The sequence below is a fragment of the Ixodes scapularis genome, unplaced genomic scaffold, assembly GCF_016920785.2.
Source record: "Ixodes scapularis isolate PalLabHiFi unplaced genomic scaffold, ASM1692078v2 PGA_scaffold5__190_contigs__length_132052651, whole genome shotgun sequence".
Lineage (NCBI taxonomy): Eukaryota > Metazoa > Arthropoda > Arachnida > Ixodida > Ixodidae > Ixodes > Ixodes scapularis.
This window is the reverse complement of record NW_024609880.1, coordinates 70292335-70312302: the sequence shown is the minus strand read 5'-3', so window position 1 is coordinate 70312302 and position 19968 is coordinate 70292335. Positions and strand designations below refer to the sequence as shown.

The window sequence follows — 19968 nt, the reverse complement described above, 5'->3', positions numbered from 1 at the left end:
TGGGGAAGTCCGCTGCCACTGTAGCTGCTCCACGTGCCAGCGGTGGTCGTCCACACCGCGGCATGGGGACGTCGGCGCCCAGGCATGCGCTGTCCGGTACGTCCGTCGAGTCCGCAGCTCGACGTCGCGCCCGTCCTTTCCCGCGCCAGCGTCCTCCTCTCCTGTCACCGCTGCACGCTCCTTCGTGCAACACCTCCTAGAAGACAAGGCCGTAGTGCTCTTCTCGTGACATCGCAAAGGAAGGCCATCGGGGGCACGCGTCGAAGCGAATGCAACGCGCGTAGATCGACCGTCGTAACGCGTTTTTAGTCACATACGCGTGTCATATTAGCTAAAATGAAAGCTGCAGATAGCAACGGGTCTAGAAAACATTTTATTACACGAGCAAAATATTACACCGCTAAATAATCGGTACGAAATGGCACGAGGTATGCGTACAAGACGTCTATCGAAAAATGTGATTGTTTTAAGTCGAAAACATTGAGTCATGCAATTATTGTTGTAGGAATTCATATTTTATACAGAAATATTTTGACAAAATGGCGAGACACGCAGTGATTTTGAAACAGCAAAACAGAACAGTTAAAAATCAGGTAGACATAGTCAACGCGGACAAGGCAAGAAAGACAAGCGTTTCTCACGATCGTGTAAGCGACGTTATCGCGTGCAGTCACTGAATTCTTGCATCATACCCCGGCCACATGGCAAAATTAATGTAATTTCGATCGAATGATATTATAGGGTCGACAAATCCGCTTGCGGCGCTCGTATAATCACTCAAGACCGCGAGCTGATTAAATCCTATATCACTGAATGAAAATATATTCACGTTTCCCTGTGGCAGGGGTACTAAACTTACTACTTAGTCTACTAATTTACTTCTCCCTATGAGCTCGAGCTGCCTTAGAACAAAACATAACTTATTTTGTATATAATAATACTATCATCTTAATACAGTTAAGATTCTAGTATAAACGCGGAAAAGGCAATAAAATAACTTTAGTATAAATAAACACAGAACCACAAACAACTCACTTTCAATAATCACACAAACTTGATTTTCATCTTCCAGTGAAAACTAGATTAGCGCATTTGTTCTTAGCCCGAGACTGAGGCAGGAAAAGAGGAAAGTTTCGAAGTAGAAGAAAAATGAACAGTCGAGGACACGTCTGTTCATTTTTCTTCTACTTCGAAACTTTCCTCTTTTCCTGCCTCAGTCTCGGGCTAAGAACAAAATGGTTAACATCCACCAGCTCGCCTGCGCAATCACTACATTATCATAGATTAGCGCGCATATTTACAAATGTCGACGCAACTGCATACGAATACTGACAAGGAACAAAATTGCAATTTATCATGCGATTAAAAAAAAAACGATTGCAGCATCTTACTTGCGTCCTACATGAACAAGAAAGCCCGTAAATAAGTTGTTTCTCACCTGTCGATCGTATCCATACGTCCCACAATATCCGTGACGAACACATTTGAACACGAACTCCAAGAAGCCTCTCCTTGTCGAGAGAGAGGTCTATCAATTAGTCGACCAGAGCCTTCGTTGGCTAGTTGTCACACGTCACTCAAACCGTAGCAGGACTTGTTTCACGAATGCACGTAAATGCCGTAGTATCAAGCGAACACAAAAAAAAAAACTACCCGAGACTACGGTGATGACAGAAATACGACGGGAAACAAGTCTCAAAAGTACCACACAAGAGAGCAGCGGCGACGAAAGGCTTAACGTTGTCGACCCATCTCTTGCTGGTGTGCGCTCCCTGCGACAACGACTGGATTTCTTTTCGGTTTGCTTCCCTTCTGAGATGTCTCAGCGTTCCTTTTCAGACAGTCAGCAGCTCACACACAACGTAAATTTACCACAATCGGAGCCATGTGGCATCAGCAGCATCGCAGCCGGTCCTTTCGAAAAGTGTGGGGTGCTGCGGAACTGCACGTAGTCCCGCGGTTACGGGAATACTCATATATATAATTTTGGTACTCTCAACCTTGGTAGCGCGTTATATAATACGTTTATATTATATATATAATAAATTGTACAAGACTGCGCCTTTAAAACGTATATTAATGTCGGATAAACGCGCATGAACGAACACCACCGCGCCGCTTGTCAAGGGACATTGTTTTCACGTCGATAGCGTATTCTCACGTAGTTGCGCCATGGACTTCCTTCCTCCGCCATTGTGACGTAACCTCTCAGAGCGCTCTGGCCTTCTTCTCTAGGAGGTGTTGCTTCGTGTCCGCCGCCCGAGAGAGCCTCCCGCTTTCCCGCGTCCCCTTTTCAAGCCTTGGCCTCTTTGTTCTGAGAAGCCAGTTGCGTGACGTCAGTTGGCTTAGGCGTGTGGCGCAGCCGGATCTTCTGGTACGCGTGGCCATCGAAGCTCTCTTGAGGCATGACGGATCTCGAAGGCATTGAGTCCGAGTTGCTGGAATTCGGGGCCCAGAGGGTCAGCACGGAGGAGGGCAGCCAGATCTTCACAAGCTGTTGGTCATTATCGTTTTGGGGGGATTAAGACAGTGTGTGTGTTAAAAAATGAAAGCTGTTTACAAATCCCTGTTACGCCGAATTGGAGCGCAGCTCTTGAGGAGGAGTAGGGAAGGGTACTGAGGGGGGTCACGTCGCCTGCGGGTAGTGACGTGACCCCGGCAGGGTCACGTGATCTCGGGGGAGGGGGTCACGTGACCTCGGGGGGGTCAGGTGACCTCGGGGGGGTCAGGTGACCTCGGGGGGGGGGAATCATGTGACCTGGGAGGGGTCACGTGACCACGGGGGGTCACGTGACGTCGGGGGGGGGTCATGTGACCCCCCTCCCCTTGGTTACGCCGACGCCGACGCCGCTCAGGCTGGAAACGGGCCCCTAAGAGCTGCGCTCTAAAATTAGGTGGGCAACCTGTTCAGGTCATCTGCTTCAGGTACAGCTGCGTGAACGGGCCCAGCGATGACGTATTTATATTTCTTATATATTGCCACAGTCAGACCGTCAAGTCCAGGAGGATTTTTCATCGGCAAATCGTCGATGGCACTCTCAATTTCTTTCACCCTTATTGACTCTCCTAGTCTTCCTTTTATCTCGTCATTTAGATGAGGCATACTACCAGATAATCTTGAAGCTGTGTGTCATTCCCATGTTCTTTCCTCTGGAGAAGAGGGCTGTAATATTCCACCAATGATTTCTGAATAACGAATGCACAGCTACTCCTATAGCCACCGTGTTCTATTTCAACTATTTTTCTTCCCGTGTCTTGACTCAGCACTTGAAACCTTTCCGTTGGCTGCTTACCCAGTGTGTATTTCTCGGAACGAGCGCGGACAAGGGCACCTCCATATTTTTCTGTTTCATGCCTCCGGAATACTATCCTTTACTAACGGGAGATCGTACGCAAATCGTCCCGGATTTTCGCTTTCGAGTTTGCAAACTCTCTGAAGATCGTCCAGGAGAAGTTTTTCCTCTCTTTTTTCCAATACGTTAGCTGACTAGAAGGCTCTACTGGCCGAAGTATCAGTTCACATTTAAACATCCCCCATCTTTCAATCGCACTTTAATTGTTCCCTTTCGCCATATTTATTAGTTTCTGTACGCTATATTTGAAGACCTCATGTTCGAGAAGAGTATCGTTCAATTTACACAGACACCACTGAATCTTTGGCTTTTTAGGGCGAAAGCCTTATATGTCTCATCGGTCAGTCGACCTTCAAAGTCCTTGAGCGGAAACACGTCGGCGACACGAAAAGTACGAAAACTCGTAGGTGACACAAAAGGTACCAAAACGAAAGGCACCAATGAAACGGCGCTAAAAGTGCGTCGTCAGAGAGCGCGCTGTCTTCGGAGGTTCGCTACCACCGAGACCACAGCCGACGCCACGATCCGAGTGCGCCAATGAAATAGTGCCTAAGTGCGTCGTTATAGAGCGCGCTGTTTTCGGAGGTTCGCTTTCACGTTTACATCGGCGCTTGGACTTTCGCCTTCAAATCGTCTTAGGTATAACATAAGATACCCTGTGAATTTATAAATTGCCCACAGACAATAAAGGAAACTAACGCATAATCCGAAAGGAAAACTGGCAACACATGGTAGTCATCATACAAGATCAAGTGTTCGATTGAAACGCAAACTCTGTCGAGTCGAGCATGACTCGCTGAATGAAAATGCGCAAAGCGCAAACAGGCTGCGGTTCTTTGGGAGTTAGCGACACCCGGCAAGCAAAACTGTGTTGTCATTTTGTTTAATACTTTGCGCTACTATCATTGTGTGGCATTCGAGTGGAACGATCTGTCGGGTCACAAAAGTAGTTGAAGTCTCCCAAAAGGACTAAATAAGAAAGAATACTCTCAAAATACACTTTCCTGCGCTTACGGTCCTTCGGCGCGTACACCATAATTATCCTATAATCAACATATTGCATGTTAAAGCCACAAAGAAAAGTTTACCGTCGCTGTCATAGTCTTGCACTTCACACACTTGCATTCAAATAGTCTCTTAAAAACAGCATACACTTCCCGGACGCTCCGTTAGCACGCAGACCTTAAAATGACTTACGAAAAACGTCGGTAAACGAGTCGTCTCTTCCACACTTTCAACTTAAGCCTCCTCAACCGCGAGGACGTCGATTGCCTTATCGAATAGGAGCCGCCTAACCTGATACTGTTTACGCCGCGAGCTGAACCCGCGAACATTCAGCGTCGCTACTATGAACGTTTCCCGTACCTTGCCCGAGACTTGCACCAGGAAGGTGATTGCAGTCTTCGTTTAATTTCGTAGAACACCCGCTGGCACTCTTTTGTCTACAAAAGCTTTACGCCGTTTTTTCGCGAGCTATGTCAGTGTTGCAGAAAGATTCGCAAAATCTCGTACGAAGCCCCTGTAGTAGGCACAGGGGACTAGAAATCTTCTAATGTAAATAGATGCAAAGGTGCAAGCGAGCTGGACAAGAATAACGAAAATAATCCCTGGAGAAGGGGAACATTTCCAGTGATAAAACCTGTTTGCTCTACTGACGTTTAACCCTTGGTTAGCTCAGTTGGTAGAGCGCTGCACTGGTAGTGGAGACGTCCCGGCTTCGATTCCCGGACCAGGCGGATTTTTTTGGTCGCACACCAGTCACCTAACTGTGTTTGGAGATTTGTGTTTGTCCTTTGTCCCTCTTGTTTCCCTTCTCCAGGAATCTTCTTACGCCCTTTTTGTCCGACGGCTGGGGAAATGCGGCTACGGCGCGCGTCTTCTCGGGGTTTGGACGAACACCGTCGCTGCTCACGACGTGGCCTAGGAACTTGAGCTCACCATAAGCAAACCGACATTTCGTTGGCCTGAAAGTTAGTGCAGCGGCCGTGATGGCTTGAAGCAGAGCATGGAGTCTTCGTAAGTGCTAATTGGTGTTGCTGGCGAACACCAATTGAAACGTCGTCAAGGTAGAAGAGGCAGCTCTGCCATTTTAAGCCAGCTAGTACGGTGTCCATGCATGACATGCTGGATTGTTGCCGGCGCTGCGCATAATCCGAAGGGCATCACTAATTTGTACAGTCCGTCGGGCGTGACGAAGGTAGTTTTCTCCCGGTCCCTTTCGTCAACTTCGATCTGCCAGTAGCCACTCTTTAAGTCCATCGACAAAAAGTATCGGGAGCGGCGCAGACGGTCTAGAGTATCGTCTATTCGGGAGAGCGGAGAGATCTCCTTTTAGTCACAACGTTCAGCTAGATTATAGTCCAAATAGAACCTTGGGGTTCCATCCCTCTTCTTTACGAACGCGTCTGGTGAACCCCATAGACTGCTTGACGGCTGGATGATATCATCGGCGAGCATTTCCTGAAATTGTTTTTGGTTGGCTTCACTCTCTTTTAAAAAGACAGTGCGGTGACTGGTGGACTGGGTGCACGTCGCCATCGGTAACGATGAGATGCATCGCCACTGGTGTTAGGCGAACTTTTGACGACAGGGCGAAACAGTCACTCTATTCAACTAGAAGATCAAGCAGTTACCGGCGGTTTGGAGCTACACTCTAAGAAAAAACGGGTGTAGTCGGGTGTATCAGCAGCACATGCACCCCTTTCCTGAAAGATGCACCCTCCGTTGCCCAGTCAGTGTATTTGTGCACCAACAATGAGCATCCTCCTCTCCCTTAAAAACCTCTAGGTGTATCAGTGCACCGCCACGCTAGCCACGCGCCCCGACCAGCGTGTGCTTGGATGCCCTCTTGGGGGTCCCTTTTGGGTTGGGCAGTTTCTTAGGAAGTATGGAACTGTTTTGTTCACTCGGTATTGACAGTAGAGTAGACGCTATGCTTGTTTTAGGCCAATCGGGTCTCCGGGTAGGATCACGTGACTACAGTCTCCAAGCTAGAGATAAGGCAGAGCCCGGCACCTGCCCGAAGGCCAAGGCCACGGGTAGCATCCACTGCACTATTAACTTTGGGTCGAGCTTTCAAAAGGATATAGGGGACAAATCCTCTAGTAATTAGACATGAGGAAGATACATAGAAAGGGGGGACGGACAACGAAGACTTCCAACTAGCAACAACATTTATTGACCCGAAGTTTGCATATATAGGTGAAGGAGGGGAGGGTGAAGGACGCTACACTGGAAAGTGGGAAAGCGATGGGGGAGAGTGTAGAGCCAGGGAAATGAGGGACGATCCCGTGGGGTAGATATCTAATCGCTCGGAGCCGCTGAAACGAGGGACGTCAGCTCTGGCCCCAGGAAGTTTATCTCCCTCCTGGATAAGCCTATGGACGGGGATCTTTGGAGATTTGTTACCACCCGATTGCGAAACACACCTCTGAGTGCAGCGAACCCTGTTCGGCCGACCTTCCCTCGACCACCAGGATTGGAGGTCACGCCTCAAGATACGGACGAGAGATCATGGAGGCCTTCGCCATGCACTACAGTCACAGCAACTTCGGATCCCCGTCCATAGGCTTATCCAGGAGGGAGATAAACTTCCTGGGGCCAGAGCTGACGTCCCTCGTTTCAGCGGCTCCGAGCGATTAGATATCTACCCCACGGGATCGTCCCTCATTTCCCTGGCTCTACACTCTCCCCCATCGCTTTCCCACTTTCCAGTGTAGCGTCCTTCACCCTCCCCTCCTTCACCTATATATGCAAACTTCGGGTCAATAAATGTTGTTGCTAGTTGGAAGTCTTCGTTGTCCGTCCCCCCTTTCTATGTATCTTCCTGATGTCTAATTACAGTTACCAACACGCTCGTTTTGTACTTAAATCCTCTAGCTCTGCTCATTGTTGGGATAACCCTGAAGATAAGCCTTCGCGAGGGCAGCCACTTTTGGCCTTGAAGGAGCCTGCTATTTTCGTACACTCCTCTCTTTTCTTTCTCTCCCTAAGCTGAAAGCGTTGAAGACGCTACGCAGGCGTCGGACCAATGAACCGGAGGCTTTTTTTATCCCTTGAGTCCGCTGTTTGGGCGCGGGTAATGGCAGGAGCGTGATCATGTGGCAAAGGTTTCACGGGTGACGTAGTAGCTCTTTCCGATCCGGGAATGTCTGATTCCCGGCCTAGTTTCTTGTGTGCTGTGTTGCGACCAGCGGGGCTTCCAGAAACTTCGTCCGTGACAACGTATTCGAGTGTACCAAGGCTTCCAGTGTTTGAAAAGTCCAACGTACACCGGCAACAAGCGATCTCTTCAAAAAAGCCCAAGAAATTCATGTGATGTGTTTTGTGTTCGGTTTGGCAAATTACTTCTTCTGCCACATCGTGTTGAATCTTCAGAGACCCCTTTCTTTCCGTGTTTGTGTTTGTGTGGTTCTGCAGTGCCCGTGTCAACATCTATCTCGGATTACATATTTCAAGTCCGGTATTTTCATCGTAAGTGCGCTGCAACCTACTCCTTTGCAGCAATTGACCGTTCCGTTCCGGATTGCGTCTAAAATTAGACAGTGTCTATTTCCTAGCAGCCGGGAGAATAATTTCCCCGAAATTTTATCGGCAGTCGCCTGCCATTAGCTGTCTACAATCATGTGATGACTGCAGGTGACTTTCTTATTCTCCCGGCGTTTTGTGAACACGCGTTTCATGGACAGCTTTTAGTTGATACACGTTTTTTAGACGCGTTTCGTCGACACTAACGTTTCACCATCACTCGTTACGCGAAATACACGCTGTAGGGACATTTCGTCGTGCGTGTGTCTGAGGCGCGTGCTCACCGACCCAGCCCACCCGTTCACGTCGCTTCGTGGCGACAGTATGCGGCGGCTCATTAAAAAAATGTTTACCCTACCTGTGATACCCGCATATATCACCTCGCGCATATAGTCTGGGGAGGCTTATTACAAAAAAAAAGAGAAGATATGCTTATAGAGGAAAGCTAACCTGAGCTGTCGATGAAACGTCGTTCGATGAAGTGATTATATCGCCAATGAGTGACGACTGCCGGCACGATTTCGGATAATTAATTCTCCCGGCTGCTGAGAGAATAGACACTACCTATACTCCGTTTCAAACATCGCGTGCAACGCTGGGAAAGCTACTGAAGTAGTGCGCATGAAAAAACACACAAAATTGTGTTACTCCGCGAGATTTCGTGGACGAGCGGTACAAGGCGCTGCTCTTGCGATGCCAACATCTCGGTGGCGGTGGTTCGAATCCCCTTAGGGCGCAGAGATTTTTTTTTTTTTTTTTTCGACCGATTTTTTGTGCAAGATTGTGCGTATTGCGGAAGTGCATATTTCAATTCCTCTTTTCTTGTTGATTTTATTTATAAGAAGGTAGACTAGGGGCTGGTGTTCCGCTCGAACTTGCGCCGGCCTCGTCAAAACGGAAGAACGTTCGAGATCCAGGGCGTCTCTATTTAAAGCCGTTTATTTACATGGTAGCGTGAAAATCAGAGAGTACCTTGAGAGTGCGGTGGACGGTCCTTTATATAACGAATATTGTGATTAGGGGACCGCACTGCCATTGTTCAGACGGCTTGGCATTCCCTCACGTGATGTGACTTCATGGAAGTTTCCTTCAGAGTCAGAATACTCGCCGGTGTATGGAAGAAGTCATCCAGACGGCAGTATCTCGGTGCTCTGGTGCCGGCGCCCCCATGAACCGGGAGCGATTCACAATAGACGCGTACACAACACACGGCACTCGAGATCAGGATCGAGTGTTGTTTCCTTTTCGAGGAAAGCAGGGGCCTCGGAACACAGACACGGGCATGAGCGTCGTTTACTTAGCCGACCAAGGTTAAGGTGCCTCAGGCAGACGGAGCCGACCATGGTTACGGTCCCGCAGGCAGAAGAACCCAGACGCTTCGGAATGCAATCACGGGCACCGCCTGCTGTAAGGTCCCCCAAGCAGACGGAGCCGTAGGCACGATTCATCACCGACACAGTTCCTTCTTGACGCTTGTTTCACTTTGAAGCCATAAGGCCGATTTCAACACCAGAAACAACAGGTGGCAGTTCACAATACTGTCCGCGTGCTCGGAACTTTCACGTTGCGAGGTCTTCGCTTCGGGGACGCCACCTTGCCAGACACTCCGGTGTCGTTACTGACCGTCTCCAGGACCTCACGGACCGACGTCTCCGGGAAACACGTTCTTGAACTCGCGTACACGTTGGCGATCACCTGCTTGCACTTTTTCGAGATCTTCACACAACGAATCTTCGAAAATATCCGAGCAGGAAAAGAAATATTCCCGCGTAAGACGCCATCTTCACGAAACCGGCGAGGCAGGGGCAGCCTCGTTGGGGCAGCCGCACAACCCGAAAACCCGAAGCGAGTGCGAGTGCCGCACGAACGAAAACGGAAAATAATTTGGAGTGGTTTACATTACCTTTTCCTTTTTATTAAAAAAGAATCGGTGTTCCCTCGAAATCATAACGCCACTATTAGTTACTAGGTACAAAGATGTACACTTTTCGACTTTTTTTTTTTTTTTTTTCAGGGGCCGCACTATTTTGTGGAGCGAACGTAGTCGCGGTCGGCTGTGCAAACCGGCGCGCTAGCTTTGACTACGTTGCACGCTATGTTTGAAACGGAGTATAAGAATCACCCCGGTTCTTGTTGCCTCAGTAATCTCCTCAGTTGTGTAACAGTTTTGTTGTACATCTTCACATATCACAGATTGCTTGGACGTTTGTACTTGTTTACGGAATAGGCTGTCTAATAAACTTATAGGAGATTTGAAAACCATCTGTTGTGTCTGTTTACCTGCCTTTTTGCAACCACCTGGGCGCGTACATTTTTCCCAGGTTTCCTTGAGGTGGGTGCACAAAGAGGTGTAATGGTACATCATTGAATGAGGTGTATATATCTTCCATATGAGCGGGTGGGTGTAAAAAACGATGTAATAGTAAACCCTGTTGGCGGGTGTATCTCTGTTCCCTATGAGCGGGGTGGGTGTAAACAACGGTGTAATAGCAAACCTTGCTGGTGGGTGTAGGAAAGGGAATACTTGTACACCTTAAATTGGGGTGTACCTGCACACCGAAACGACAGTGAGGGTGTAAGAAAAGAGTACTGACACACCCCACTATGGGGTGTATCTGTGCACCCCCGAATGCTGAAGGTGTATAAAAGAGTGCACATATGCACCCCTGAAGAGGGTGTATATATGCACCTCGCTTTGAGGTGTACTCGTACACCTTTATGGGTGTAGTATATGTGGCAGCACTTACACCCCCTGTGGGTGTACCCACTACACCCTTTTTGCTTAGAGTGTAGGAGCTCTTTATCAATATCGAGCTATTGCGGTGACGAGTTCTTGTGCAGTGACGACGAGGTCTCCTCCGAGATTGCTGTGACCACGGCTGGCGCTTGAAGCTCCTCGACGTGGCCCACGGTGGTAACCTTCGTTATGTGCTGCGGCTTCTCTCAAAAGTTCGTCACGAGAACGGCTGTGCTTCCTTCTTGGAAATCCGTTACGCCTTGTGCGACGCGAAATCTTTTTTAAAGGAGCAGTAAGTCTCTTCCATTCAGAAAGGTTTCACCGCACATGGCTGCGTCTGTTATGACAGCTACGGAAACACTCGACCGCGGCGGCAGGTTCACAAGGTCGGCAATAGCTCGGATGGCGAGTGACGTTGTGTTAGGCTCCACCCGCGGACAGAACAGGCCTTCGCAGCGTGAATCTGTTTACCTTGAGGTCGATGACGGCGTCATATTCGCGAGGAAACTCCATACCGAGGATAACGTTCCCCACACAGTCTTGCAGAACGACGAACCTCAGAGGGCACGTGTCATGGTGGATCTCGACGCGAGCAATGCATCTCCCGACTAGCGTGATGAGGTGCCCTCCGGTAATTCGTATATCAGTTCCGTCCTAGGGCATCCTCACTTTGCGAAGACGGCGAGAGAGTTTTGCACTCAAAGTCCGCGAGTGCCGATGCGTGGTGTCCGTCAATAAAAATGTTTCCGTTGTTGGGAATCGTTGCAGGAGCGTAGTTGCGATGCGTGGCGTCGGTAAAGTGGGAGCGCTCCGGCATTCTTGGAGGCTCTTCACTTTGGTCATCCTTGACAACGCCACCTCCAGGCGTTGCCGCATTTTGTTTTCCCTGTGACACAGAAAATACAAGGGTCCGCGGCGGGGTCGTGGTGCTGGTGACGCTGGTGATGGTGAGACAATGGGGACCGGAATTCGCGGCGGGGGGACAGCGCTGAGGATGGCGGGCGTCGGAGGTACTCCTCGACGTCGCGAGGGCGTTCGACGTACCTGGAGCGTGGGTCGTTCGGGTGGAACCCACGCCGCCCAGGTCGGCCGTAGGGGCATCGTCGGTAGATGTGGTCCGCTTTCCCGCAATGATAGTCAAAGGGTCCTCGGTCCGCTGTCATCCATACGTCGGTTTTCCTTGGCGCCGGTTGGTCTCGGCGATCGTACTGATGTCGTTCGTCGTGGGGTCGTGGTACGGTGGAGTTGTTGAGTTCCGTCCTGACGCTACCGGGTAATTTTGATCAGATGGCGGTGCTCGTCAGGTCATTGCAGCGTAGGTCAGCATCGGCTCTTCGGGTGCGGCCGCGGTAACAGGGGCATCTAGAGAAACGCTCGCTGAACCTTGTCTCGAACAACCTCGGCAATAGAGTTTGAGGCTGGGGGCTCAGCAGTCGTTAGAAGCCTTTAAGCTCCTCCCGGACGACGTCGCGGATAAGCTCACGAATGCCGGGAATTTTGTGGCAATTATGTCTCAATGAGACTTCAGAACCGCACTGATGCCGGGTAGCCTCTGGTAGTGGCTGGCTGTAGCGAGAAGAGCACGCTCGTTGTTCGTGGCCTCTGTGATGAAACCCTCGATGGTTGTAGCCCGGCTCCGCACAAGGCCTCAGAAGTTAGTTTCTTTCACCCCTCGCATTTGAACTGCGAGCTTCTTTGCTTGAAAGGTGTCAGGATCCGCGCGGTTGCTGAGTCGAAGAAATCTCCGAAAAAACTAACGACGTTCTCGTTAGGCCATTGGACCCTGGCTTGAAGAAGCTCTTCGGCACGTTCTCTTCGCTGTTGGTTGGTGAGCGTATACCTCGGAGCTCAGCATTGAGTTGATCTTAGGAGGTGAGCGACGCTTCATGGTTCTCAAATCAGTTCCGCGCTGTGGCGACCAAAGCGAAGTAAACGATCTGGAGATACTGCTCCGGTGTCCATTTCTTATGGCGGGCCACTTGTTCGTGCTGCTGGGCCCAGTTGTTGATGTCTTCGTAGCTTTCGCCATGAAAACGAGCCGGTGTCCGGGGGGCGATGGGTAGGATGACGACGGGCGGGGTTGTCATCATCGCAGTCTTCTTCCGTTGTTTTTGCGGCAGGGGCCCGAATTCCGGGGCTTGTCCTTTGGTATGGCAGCTTGCTCGTCCGTCGGCTTCCTCCTCGAAAAGTATTTTTTTGCTCTGAAGCGGGCTAGCACTGGGGGCCTTCGGAGGGTTACGCTGCATGGTTTGTACCCCAAGCCTCCGCCAAAATGTCACGAATTTCAATTGTTGACGCAACGAATGACTGAAGGAGGAGAAGGAATAAAGTTTATTATGGCGAGCCTTAGGTGCTGATGTCTGAGCACCCGCCTGGTGGGGGGTTTCCTCTAGTCCGGAATACCCTGGCCTGTGCTGGCCACTTCGGCACTCTCCACCAGGCTACGCTGAGAGGAGAGGTCGGGGCTGGTCAGCTGTGCCTCCCACTACTCGTATATGACTCAGGATTAGAACTAAGGGATGGGGTTAGTTGGCACTCCCATACTAGACGATCTAGGGTACCGGGGTGGGGGCAGTATTTGCAAGAAGCGGGGTAGAGGGTGGCGTACATGGCATGGAGTAGGGAATTGGGGGGGTGTAAGACTTACCGCCGTATTCATAAACATTCCCCTACTCGACTCCGAACTCGACTCGACTTGAGTGGAGTATGGACGCGCGACTCCACTCGAAGTGCCATTGGTATTCACAGACGCGAATCGCCACTCACTCAAACTCCGAGATTCCGTTCTCCCCTCCAACAAGCTTGAGGACGCCTGGGAGCGAGATTATAGCCAAAGGTTTTATTGAAAACACCATTTTCACATGAAAATTAAATATATTCGTTCGTGTTATCTAAAACCGTGTACCATACAAACATCAAATTAGTGAACTACGAAGTTTTATTAAGGCAGCCTAAATTTAGACGTGTTTGAGCGACAAAACGGACAAAGTCGTTACCTTGTCTGGCAACAAGCGCATTCGCTGGCTGCGTCTTGTTCTGTCGTCGACAGTCGTCCATCTCACGGTTCGTCGACCTCGTCTCGGTCTTTCTTGCCTTGCCGCCCGTTGTCTTCCGTGCAGCCCTGCTTCGTCGCCTCGCCGCCTCGCACGACAAATCATGGAGGACCCCAACGGCAACGACTCGGAAATGGCCGATACCGAAGAGCGGGCAGGGACTCGTTTTATTTATACTGTGGAGGAGAGGGCGCTCCTCCAAGCGCTCGTAACAAAACATGAGCGAGTTCTTGAAAACAAGAAGACAAATAACTACTCGAAGGAGGCTAAACTTAAAGTTTGGGAGAAACTCAGCACCGAGTATAACAGCCAGCCAAACGTCCGCCCACGAAGCGCTAAGCAACTTAAGAAGCGTTGGGAGAACGAAAAATCCAGATACAAAAAAACCAAGTCCGACGAGACGAGAGATATCCACGCCACGGGTAAGTCGACAATTTGCATATTTGGTAAACCGTTCCCGATGTGTAAAAAGTAAACATCGGAGAGAAGTCATTTCGACCAGAACAATGCTATGTGCACGACGTCGTGCTCCTTTCCGGGTCTCGTATAAAGCGAAATGTCAAAACGAGTTGTTCAAAGCTGTAGCGTAGCAAAGTCCGCTTCATACGCATGCAGCGGATCCAGGTTCGATCCAAAGTGTGCCTACTTCTTTGCTTTTTTTCTTGACATTTTTTTTTTTTTTTGTAAAACATTTGGCGTAACTGACATTTTTTTTTTTTTTTTTTACAATCGTTACTCAAAGCAAATGAGGTCCCCGCATCTCGCCGGAAGCCTATTCTAACGAAGTGCCCAGCATTCAATTGCCCATAAGAAGGTTCCAGGTGGGCCTCCACTAAGTTGTGCCAGATTCTCTCTTCATTAGGTTCGCTCTAGTCCCCCTAACAATTGTTTTTATCTCGCACGGAGGCGTTTCGAAAATTTAGTGTGCTCTTTTAATTGTTCATCCCATACATTGTTCACTCTCTCCAATCTGGGCTTCAAATTATTTGGCTTCTGTCACAGGAGGTGGACCACGAACAAGCCGGCCGATGAGCCCCTCACTCATTCTTGTGGGAGCGGCGGCAGACCACATGGAGACAGTGGTGACAAATCTCTGCAACAGCGACAGGGCAAGAGACCGGCCAGTGCTGTCGCTGCCTCCGGCTGCAATGTTTGAAGCAATGGTGCGAGGCACTGAAGGCAATGACAATCACGCCTGCTGGAACGACGTGCCAGGTAACTGGGGGCTTTTTTAATTGGGACAAATTTGCACCAACATGTCGAGGATGGGTACCGTGAGCCGTAACATGTCTACTTGTATTTGCGACTTGTATCATTTTAACAGCAAACCTGGAACAAAAAAAAAAAAAGGCACCCAAGCCTTTTTCTTTTATTGCTCGGCAACATCTACACTATTGTACATATCTTCGAAGTTCCAAAATTCAAAATGTGAGCAGTGGGTCGTGACATAGTACTGATAGTACTGTGAATTGAAACCAAAACTAGTGGTTAATAGACCTGTTGCAAAGCGTACAGCGCCACGACGGCAGAGAATTTTGGGAAGACTCGGTACAGATCACGTGCCTTCTCGTTGCGCTTCCGCGACAGCGAGTGAGTCGTGGCAGCTGCCGCCAGCAGCAGTCGCAGCCATCCGCCTTCCCGCCAAACCGTCGTTGGCGGCGTACCGTATCTGTGGCAGTGGGCGCGTTAAGTCGGTGCTCTTTTACTCCTACTCGGACGCTCCGAGTTTGATACTCCGAGTGCAGCAACTAAACGGCGCATAGCGTACAGGAGCGCGACACACCGAGGCTGCGTTCCAAACCTTGTCGAATGGATCCGAGTTACCCTGGCAGATTGTGTCACGCAACATCAAAAATAGAGAAACGCGCTGGACGCGGGTAGGTTTTCGACAACCACTTTTACCCTAGAGTTAGATCGAGTAAGTTTTGGAACACGGCCAGAAACTATCAACGAGCCACACAAGCTCCTGCCGATCGTGAATGCGGGTGGCGGAAGCCGAAAATATTTCGAAGATAAATATTAAGGCCTGTGTGGAGCAGCAGAGTCTAGAGCAAGAGAGATGGCTACGTTATGAAGTTCCTACGAACGTTTTAATATTCTTGAAATGTTTGAAGACTCGTTTCGTGCACATTATGTGGAAGCTGGAAGGTTGCCTTGACCGATCTTATTTATTGACCATACATTCTGTTCCGATTTTAAGTTAAAGACAACATTCTTGCACCCGCTCATCGACGCAGGAAACCCTTAAACTTGTCAGAGATTCCCTAGTTCCATCCGTTCCGTCTCGCTGCGCGAGACGGAAGCCACGCCGATACCGGCACACGGTCATTTGATAGCACGTCAATTCGTTTTTAGGCAGTACGCATGAACAAACCTTTCCCGCAACCCTAACTGGTATTTCGGCTTTCCATCTAGGTATCTTTATTCGCTGCGGCTGGGCTAACGATTCTAAGCAGGGCAGCAGCCTGACTGTCTTTTCATAACTGTCCTGTCGCCGAGCTATCGGCACCTCGTTCAATTTATCAATTCGTTTTCAAACAAGAGGCACAAACAAACCTTTTCCTCAACGCTCGCTGATGTTTCGGCTTTCAAATCGAAGCATCTTTATTCGCTGGGCTAAGCATTATAAAAAGGACAGAGCGGTCCAAACGTCTCCTTTTCTCGACAACTTTCTGTCGCTGTGCTATCGGCACGTTTGACAGATGAATTTCTATTTCAAGCGAGATGCACGAACAAACCTTTTTCGGAAGGCTAATTGCTGTCTTGGCTTTCAAATCAAATTGTTTGTTACCTGCTGGATTAAGCACTAATCAACTGAAAAGGGGCAGCGGTCTGGCTACGCTTCTCGTCTCGACGGTCTCAGATGCAGCGCAGCCATCTTGTTTGTTTACGCGACGTCACGGAGCGCGAAGAAGTCACTCGCGCTCCGAGAAATTTTTGGTGCATGAAGAGCGCGCTTGAGTGTCAGTCTCCGGTGGCACTCCTGTCCGTTTAGTGAAAGGAGTGCCAAACTCTCGCACTCCGGAGCACGGACTTAACGCACCCAGTGTAAGCACATCTCGACAGGTGTAGCTATTCACCTATTTAAATACTTTATTTATCGCAACTTACCTTCATGTCTGGCAGTGTCACCGAATCCACTTGTTTTGCACCGCAACCGTGGCACAGTTCGACCTAGTTCAACAAAGCGTTTGTGTAGCGATCGACGGAGCCGGTGCAAAGGAGAGGGATGAGAAAGGGGCAGCGGGAGGAAGGACGATGGGAGGGGCGTACCTAGGACTCTCATTATTCGTCCCGTGGCCTGCGCGGGCTTATGGGATTTTTGCAAAGGGTCCATTGGTATCGAGAAAGCATTGCGGGGCACCTCTCCCGTTGGAGGGCTTCTAGTTCAGAAATTTTTTTATCGATATATTTTTTCTGTCGACCATTGATCTGAGATTGTAGGTCTTTTTCCCAAAAATTCCTTTATGTAAATCTAGTGCTTGCGACGCATTGCACTAATCCATTTTACAGCTGCTATATATTTCACGGAAAAGTACGAAAGGTGACAACCACAAGTCTCCTCCCATTCTCGAAAACTATCTGGCACGACAATGAACCACATCGTAACACTTGCACTGCTCTTACGGGCAAGAAAAAGATGGAGGGACAGACATAAATCTCTTTGCATTCTGCTACTATAGAGCCTCCGCTGTTGCCAATGGCAACTATGTAAACACTGCTCATTCGAGGAGCAGTTTAAACTGTGTAAAATTCAATTACTCATTCAGGGAAATATAAAATATTAAGATTTTCTGCTAAAGATATGTTTAAATCTAAAAGCTAAGATTTATTCTGTTTTCCTGGAGATAAATCTGATCAGACAACCTTTGTTGTAACATGATTTAAGGCAACAACCCAGGGACGGGAAAAGGACAACAGCACAACACATGAGTGCCAACACAGCTGTGGGGGCTTGGAGACCCTATATACACACGAACCTCTGCGCAATAAATTTCAGCTGTGTTTGAGACTTGCGTGTTCTGCTGTCACTCTTTTCCGCATTCCCGGGGTTTTCGCCTAAATTTTTGTTAGACTTTCACCAGCTTATTTGTGCCCCAACTTTTGTTCGCTGCTGCAAGTTAGCGACAAGGTTGCTCACATTTGCTCTTAACAAAGTGTGTGCCATAACAACCGTCTGAGTGTACACATGTTGTGGCGTCCCCTTTGAGGAAGGTTTATGTAGTGCAGTTACTCTTGTTTGCTTCTCGGGTAGGAATTTTATCCCATCAGCAGTCTGACATGGCAAGGTCTGTCGTTAACCAACTGAACAAAACATGCTATCGGGGCAAAATCGTATGTAGTCAAAGCACAACGTGAAGGTTAAAATAGAGGGGCACAAATTATATGATAATGCGACCGTAAACCATCCACAGTGTTTGAAGTAGTGCAGAACATAACCAATCGGACACACTCTATAGTTTGCCAACGCCTAGCTTTGAACATTTCTGCGAAAGGCCCATGTGGCTGTTGGGCCTCTTCCCCTGTGTACTTGCTCTTCCCCTAGCACTCACAGTGCCAATGTGTTCTGCATGCCCAGATGCTCCTGAGCCGTCCACCTCACCCCTCCAAGACAGCAGCGTTGGAGCTGCTTGTGCGACTCCGCCGGCAAGGAGCATTACCTGCCCCCGCGCTGAGCTGCCAAGCGGGGCATCCAGAAGAGCTGGAAACCGCATCGCAGCACTGGAGCGGATCATGGCTCCCGAAAAGGAGGCCCGTGTCGACATCCTCGAGAGGGAAGATCGGCGGAAGGAGGCGCAACATTTTATGCAAATGCGCATACTCCGCAACAAGCTTTTTGAGCAGCGACGACGCGGACGGGCAGAGTTCCAGCTGCTCGAGCTGGAGAGAGAGATAAAGGTGGAGCAGCTGGCAGCCCTGCGCTGCCAGCAACAAGGGTGTGGGAATTACAATTAAATTTGGGTTCTTTCAGTTTAGCAGCATTCTGAGGATTTACTTATTTATTTTAATTATGTGCGCTACATTGTAGTGAAACGGTAGAACCAAATGTGTTTTGCATATTCGGAAGTTGGATGAAACAGCACACTAGAATTGAAGGAAAGGGCAGGTCTTTCGTTAGCTGCTGGCCACAAGTCTTTCCCAGAATATGTTTAAGTGACCGAATACCCGGAATTTGATTTAAGAATCAATTTATTGGAGAGCTTACTACTGGATTCGTGTCCGAGTATTTGCACGACTCAGTGACGGGTCAAGAACGGAGTACAAGCTGGAGAGGAGAAATGGGACGGAAGCTTTAAGTGGGGATGAGGTTTCTCCTCTCAACCTCAAGCTTCTGTCTGCTTCCTCCTCTCCAGCTTGTACACTATTCTTGACCTGTCATTGACTATGAACATGTGCTTCTGCTTGAATATCCCTATTGGAAACACAGTGCGATGATCTGTGTGCGTTTCAGCGAGCCGTTAATTGTGTCGACCGGGTCTGGAGGTGATGGCAGTACATGAGGACGCAGCCGCCTCCGGCGTCGGGGGACTGGTGGAAAGGGTAGAGCGGGTGGGCATGGTTCTTTTCGCAGCCGGGCCAGGTTGTGCAGTGCAGCACAGGCGGTGATGATGAGGGCTGACCGTTCCGCCTTGTACTGCAGCCGCATGTCCAGGCATGGGAAGCGTCGCTTGAACACTCCAAATGCCCGTTCGACCGAGTTCCTTGTTTTTAGGTGAGCTGCTTGGTACCTATATGGTGCAGCATTGGTAATGGAAGCAACGTCGCAAGATAAGGGTCTTCAGGTGTAAAATCGCCACTGCTGCAACCATAAGTATGGTTCAGTAACCTGTACAGTGCGGCCTATCCATGCTAGCTGCATTTTTGGCGTTTTCTATTGCTTGTCAGAGGCTACTGTTCTGCATACAGTGTAGTTTTGGCTGGTGTTTTCTACATTACAGTCTTAATTCAAGTTCTTAGTCCTAGTTCAATTCTAGTGACAAAAAGCAACAATTGACACTGACTAACTGTGAAGAACAACACATGTTCTCGAGGGAAAAAAAAAGACAAAACTGAAATGTTGTATGCTACATACTTTTGAAAAAAAAAAAAAATTGTCTACAGGATGTGATTAATGCCAGCTTTTTTTTGCCATACAAAGGCCCAAAGGTCATGAATCTAGCTGTAACAAAGATTTGCAGAAGTAATAGTAACCAATAGGAACACTGTGGGTACTGCATCCCTTCTTGTTAGCTGTTCTGAATTTCATGCCATTATTTCTTCCAACAAACTAGTACATACCTGCCCTTTGGGCTGTTGG

At 49.1% G+C, this 19968-nt stretch overlaps 1 protein-coding gene across 1 annotated transcript; it reads left to right on the top strand.

Moving 5' to 3' along the window:
- The first annotated feature begins 13773 nt into the window (after positions 1 to 13773).
- LOC120844159 (myb/SANT-like DNA-binding domain-containing protein 3) lies at positions 13774 to 18626 on the top strand. Its single transcript, XM_040215793.1, has 3 exons — positions 13774 to 14092; positions 14673 to 14885; positions 18250 to 18626. The coding sequence occupies exons 1-3, from the start codon at positions 13774 to 13776 to the stop codon at positions 18624 to 18626; spliced, it is 909 nt and encodes a 302-aa protein (XP_040071727.1).
- The last annotated feature ends 1342 nt before the right edge of the window (positions 18627 to 19968 follow it).

Excerpts from the sequence above, each read along its gene's own strand:
- LOC120844159 (XM_040215793.1), top strand. The coding sequence starts at position 13,774 with ATGGAGGACCCCAACGGCAACGACTCGGAAATGGCCGATACCGAAGAG. Across the intron at positions 14,093-14,672 it reads GAGAGATATCCACGCCACGG|GAGGTGGACCACGAACAAGC; the intron begins GTAAGTCGACAA and ends CTTCTGTCACAG. Across the intron at positions 14,886-18,249 it reads CTGCTGGAACGACGTGCCAG|ATGCTCCTGAGCCGTCCACC; the intron begins GTAACTGGGGGC and ends CTGCATGCCCAG.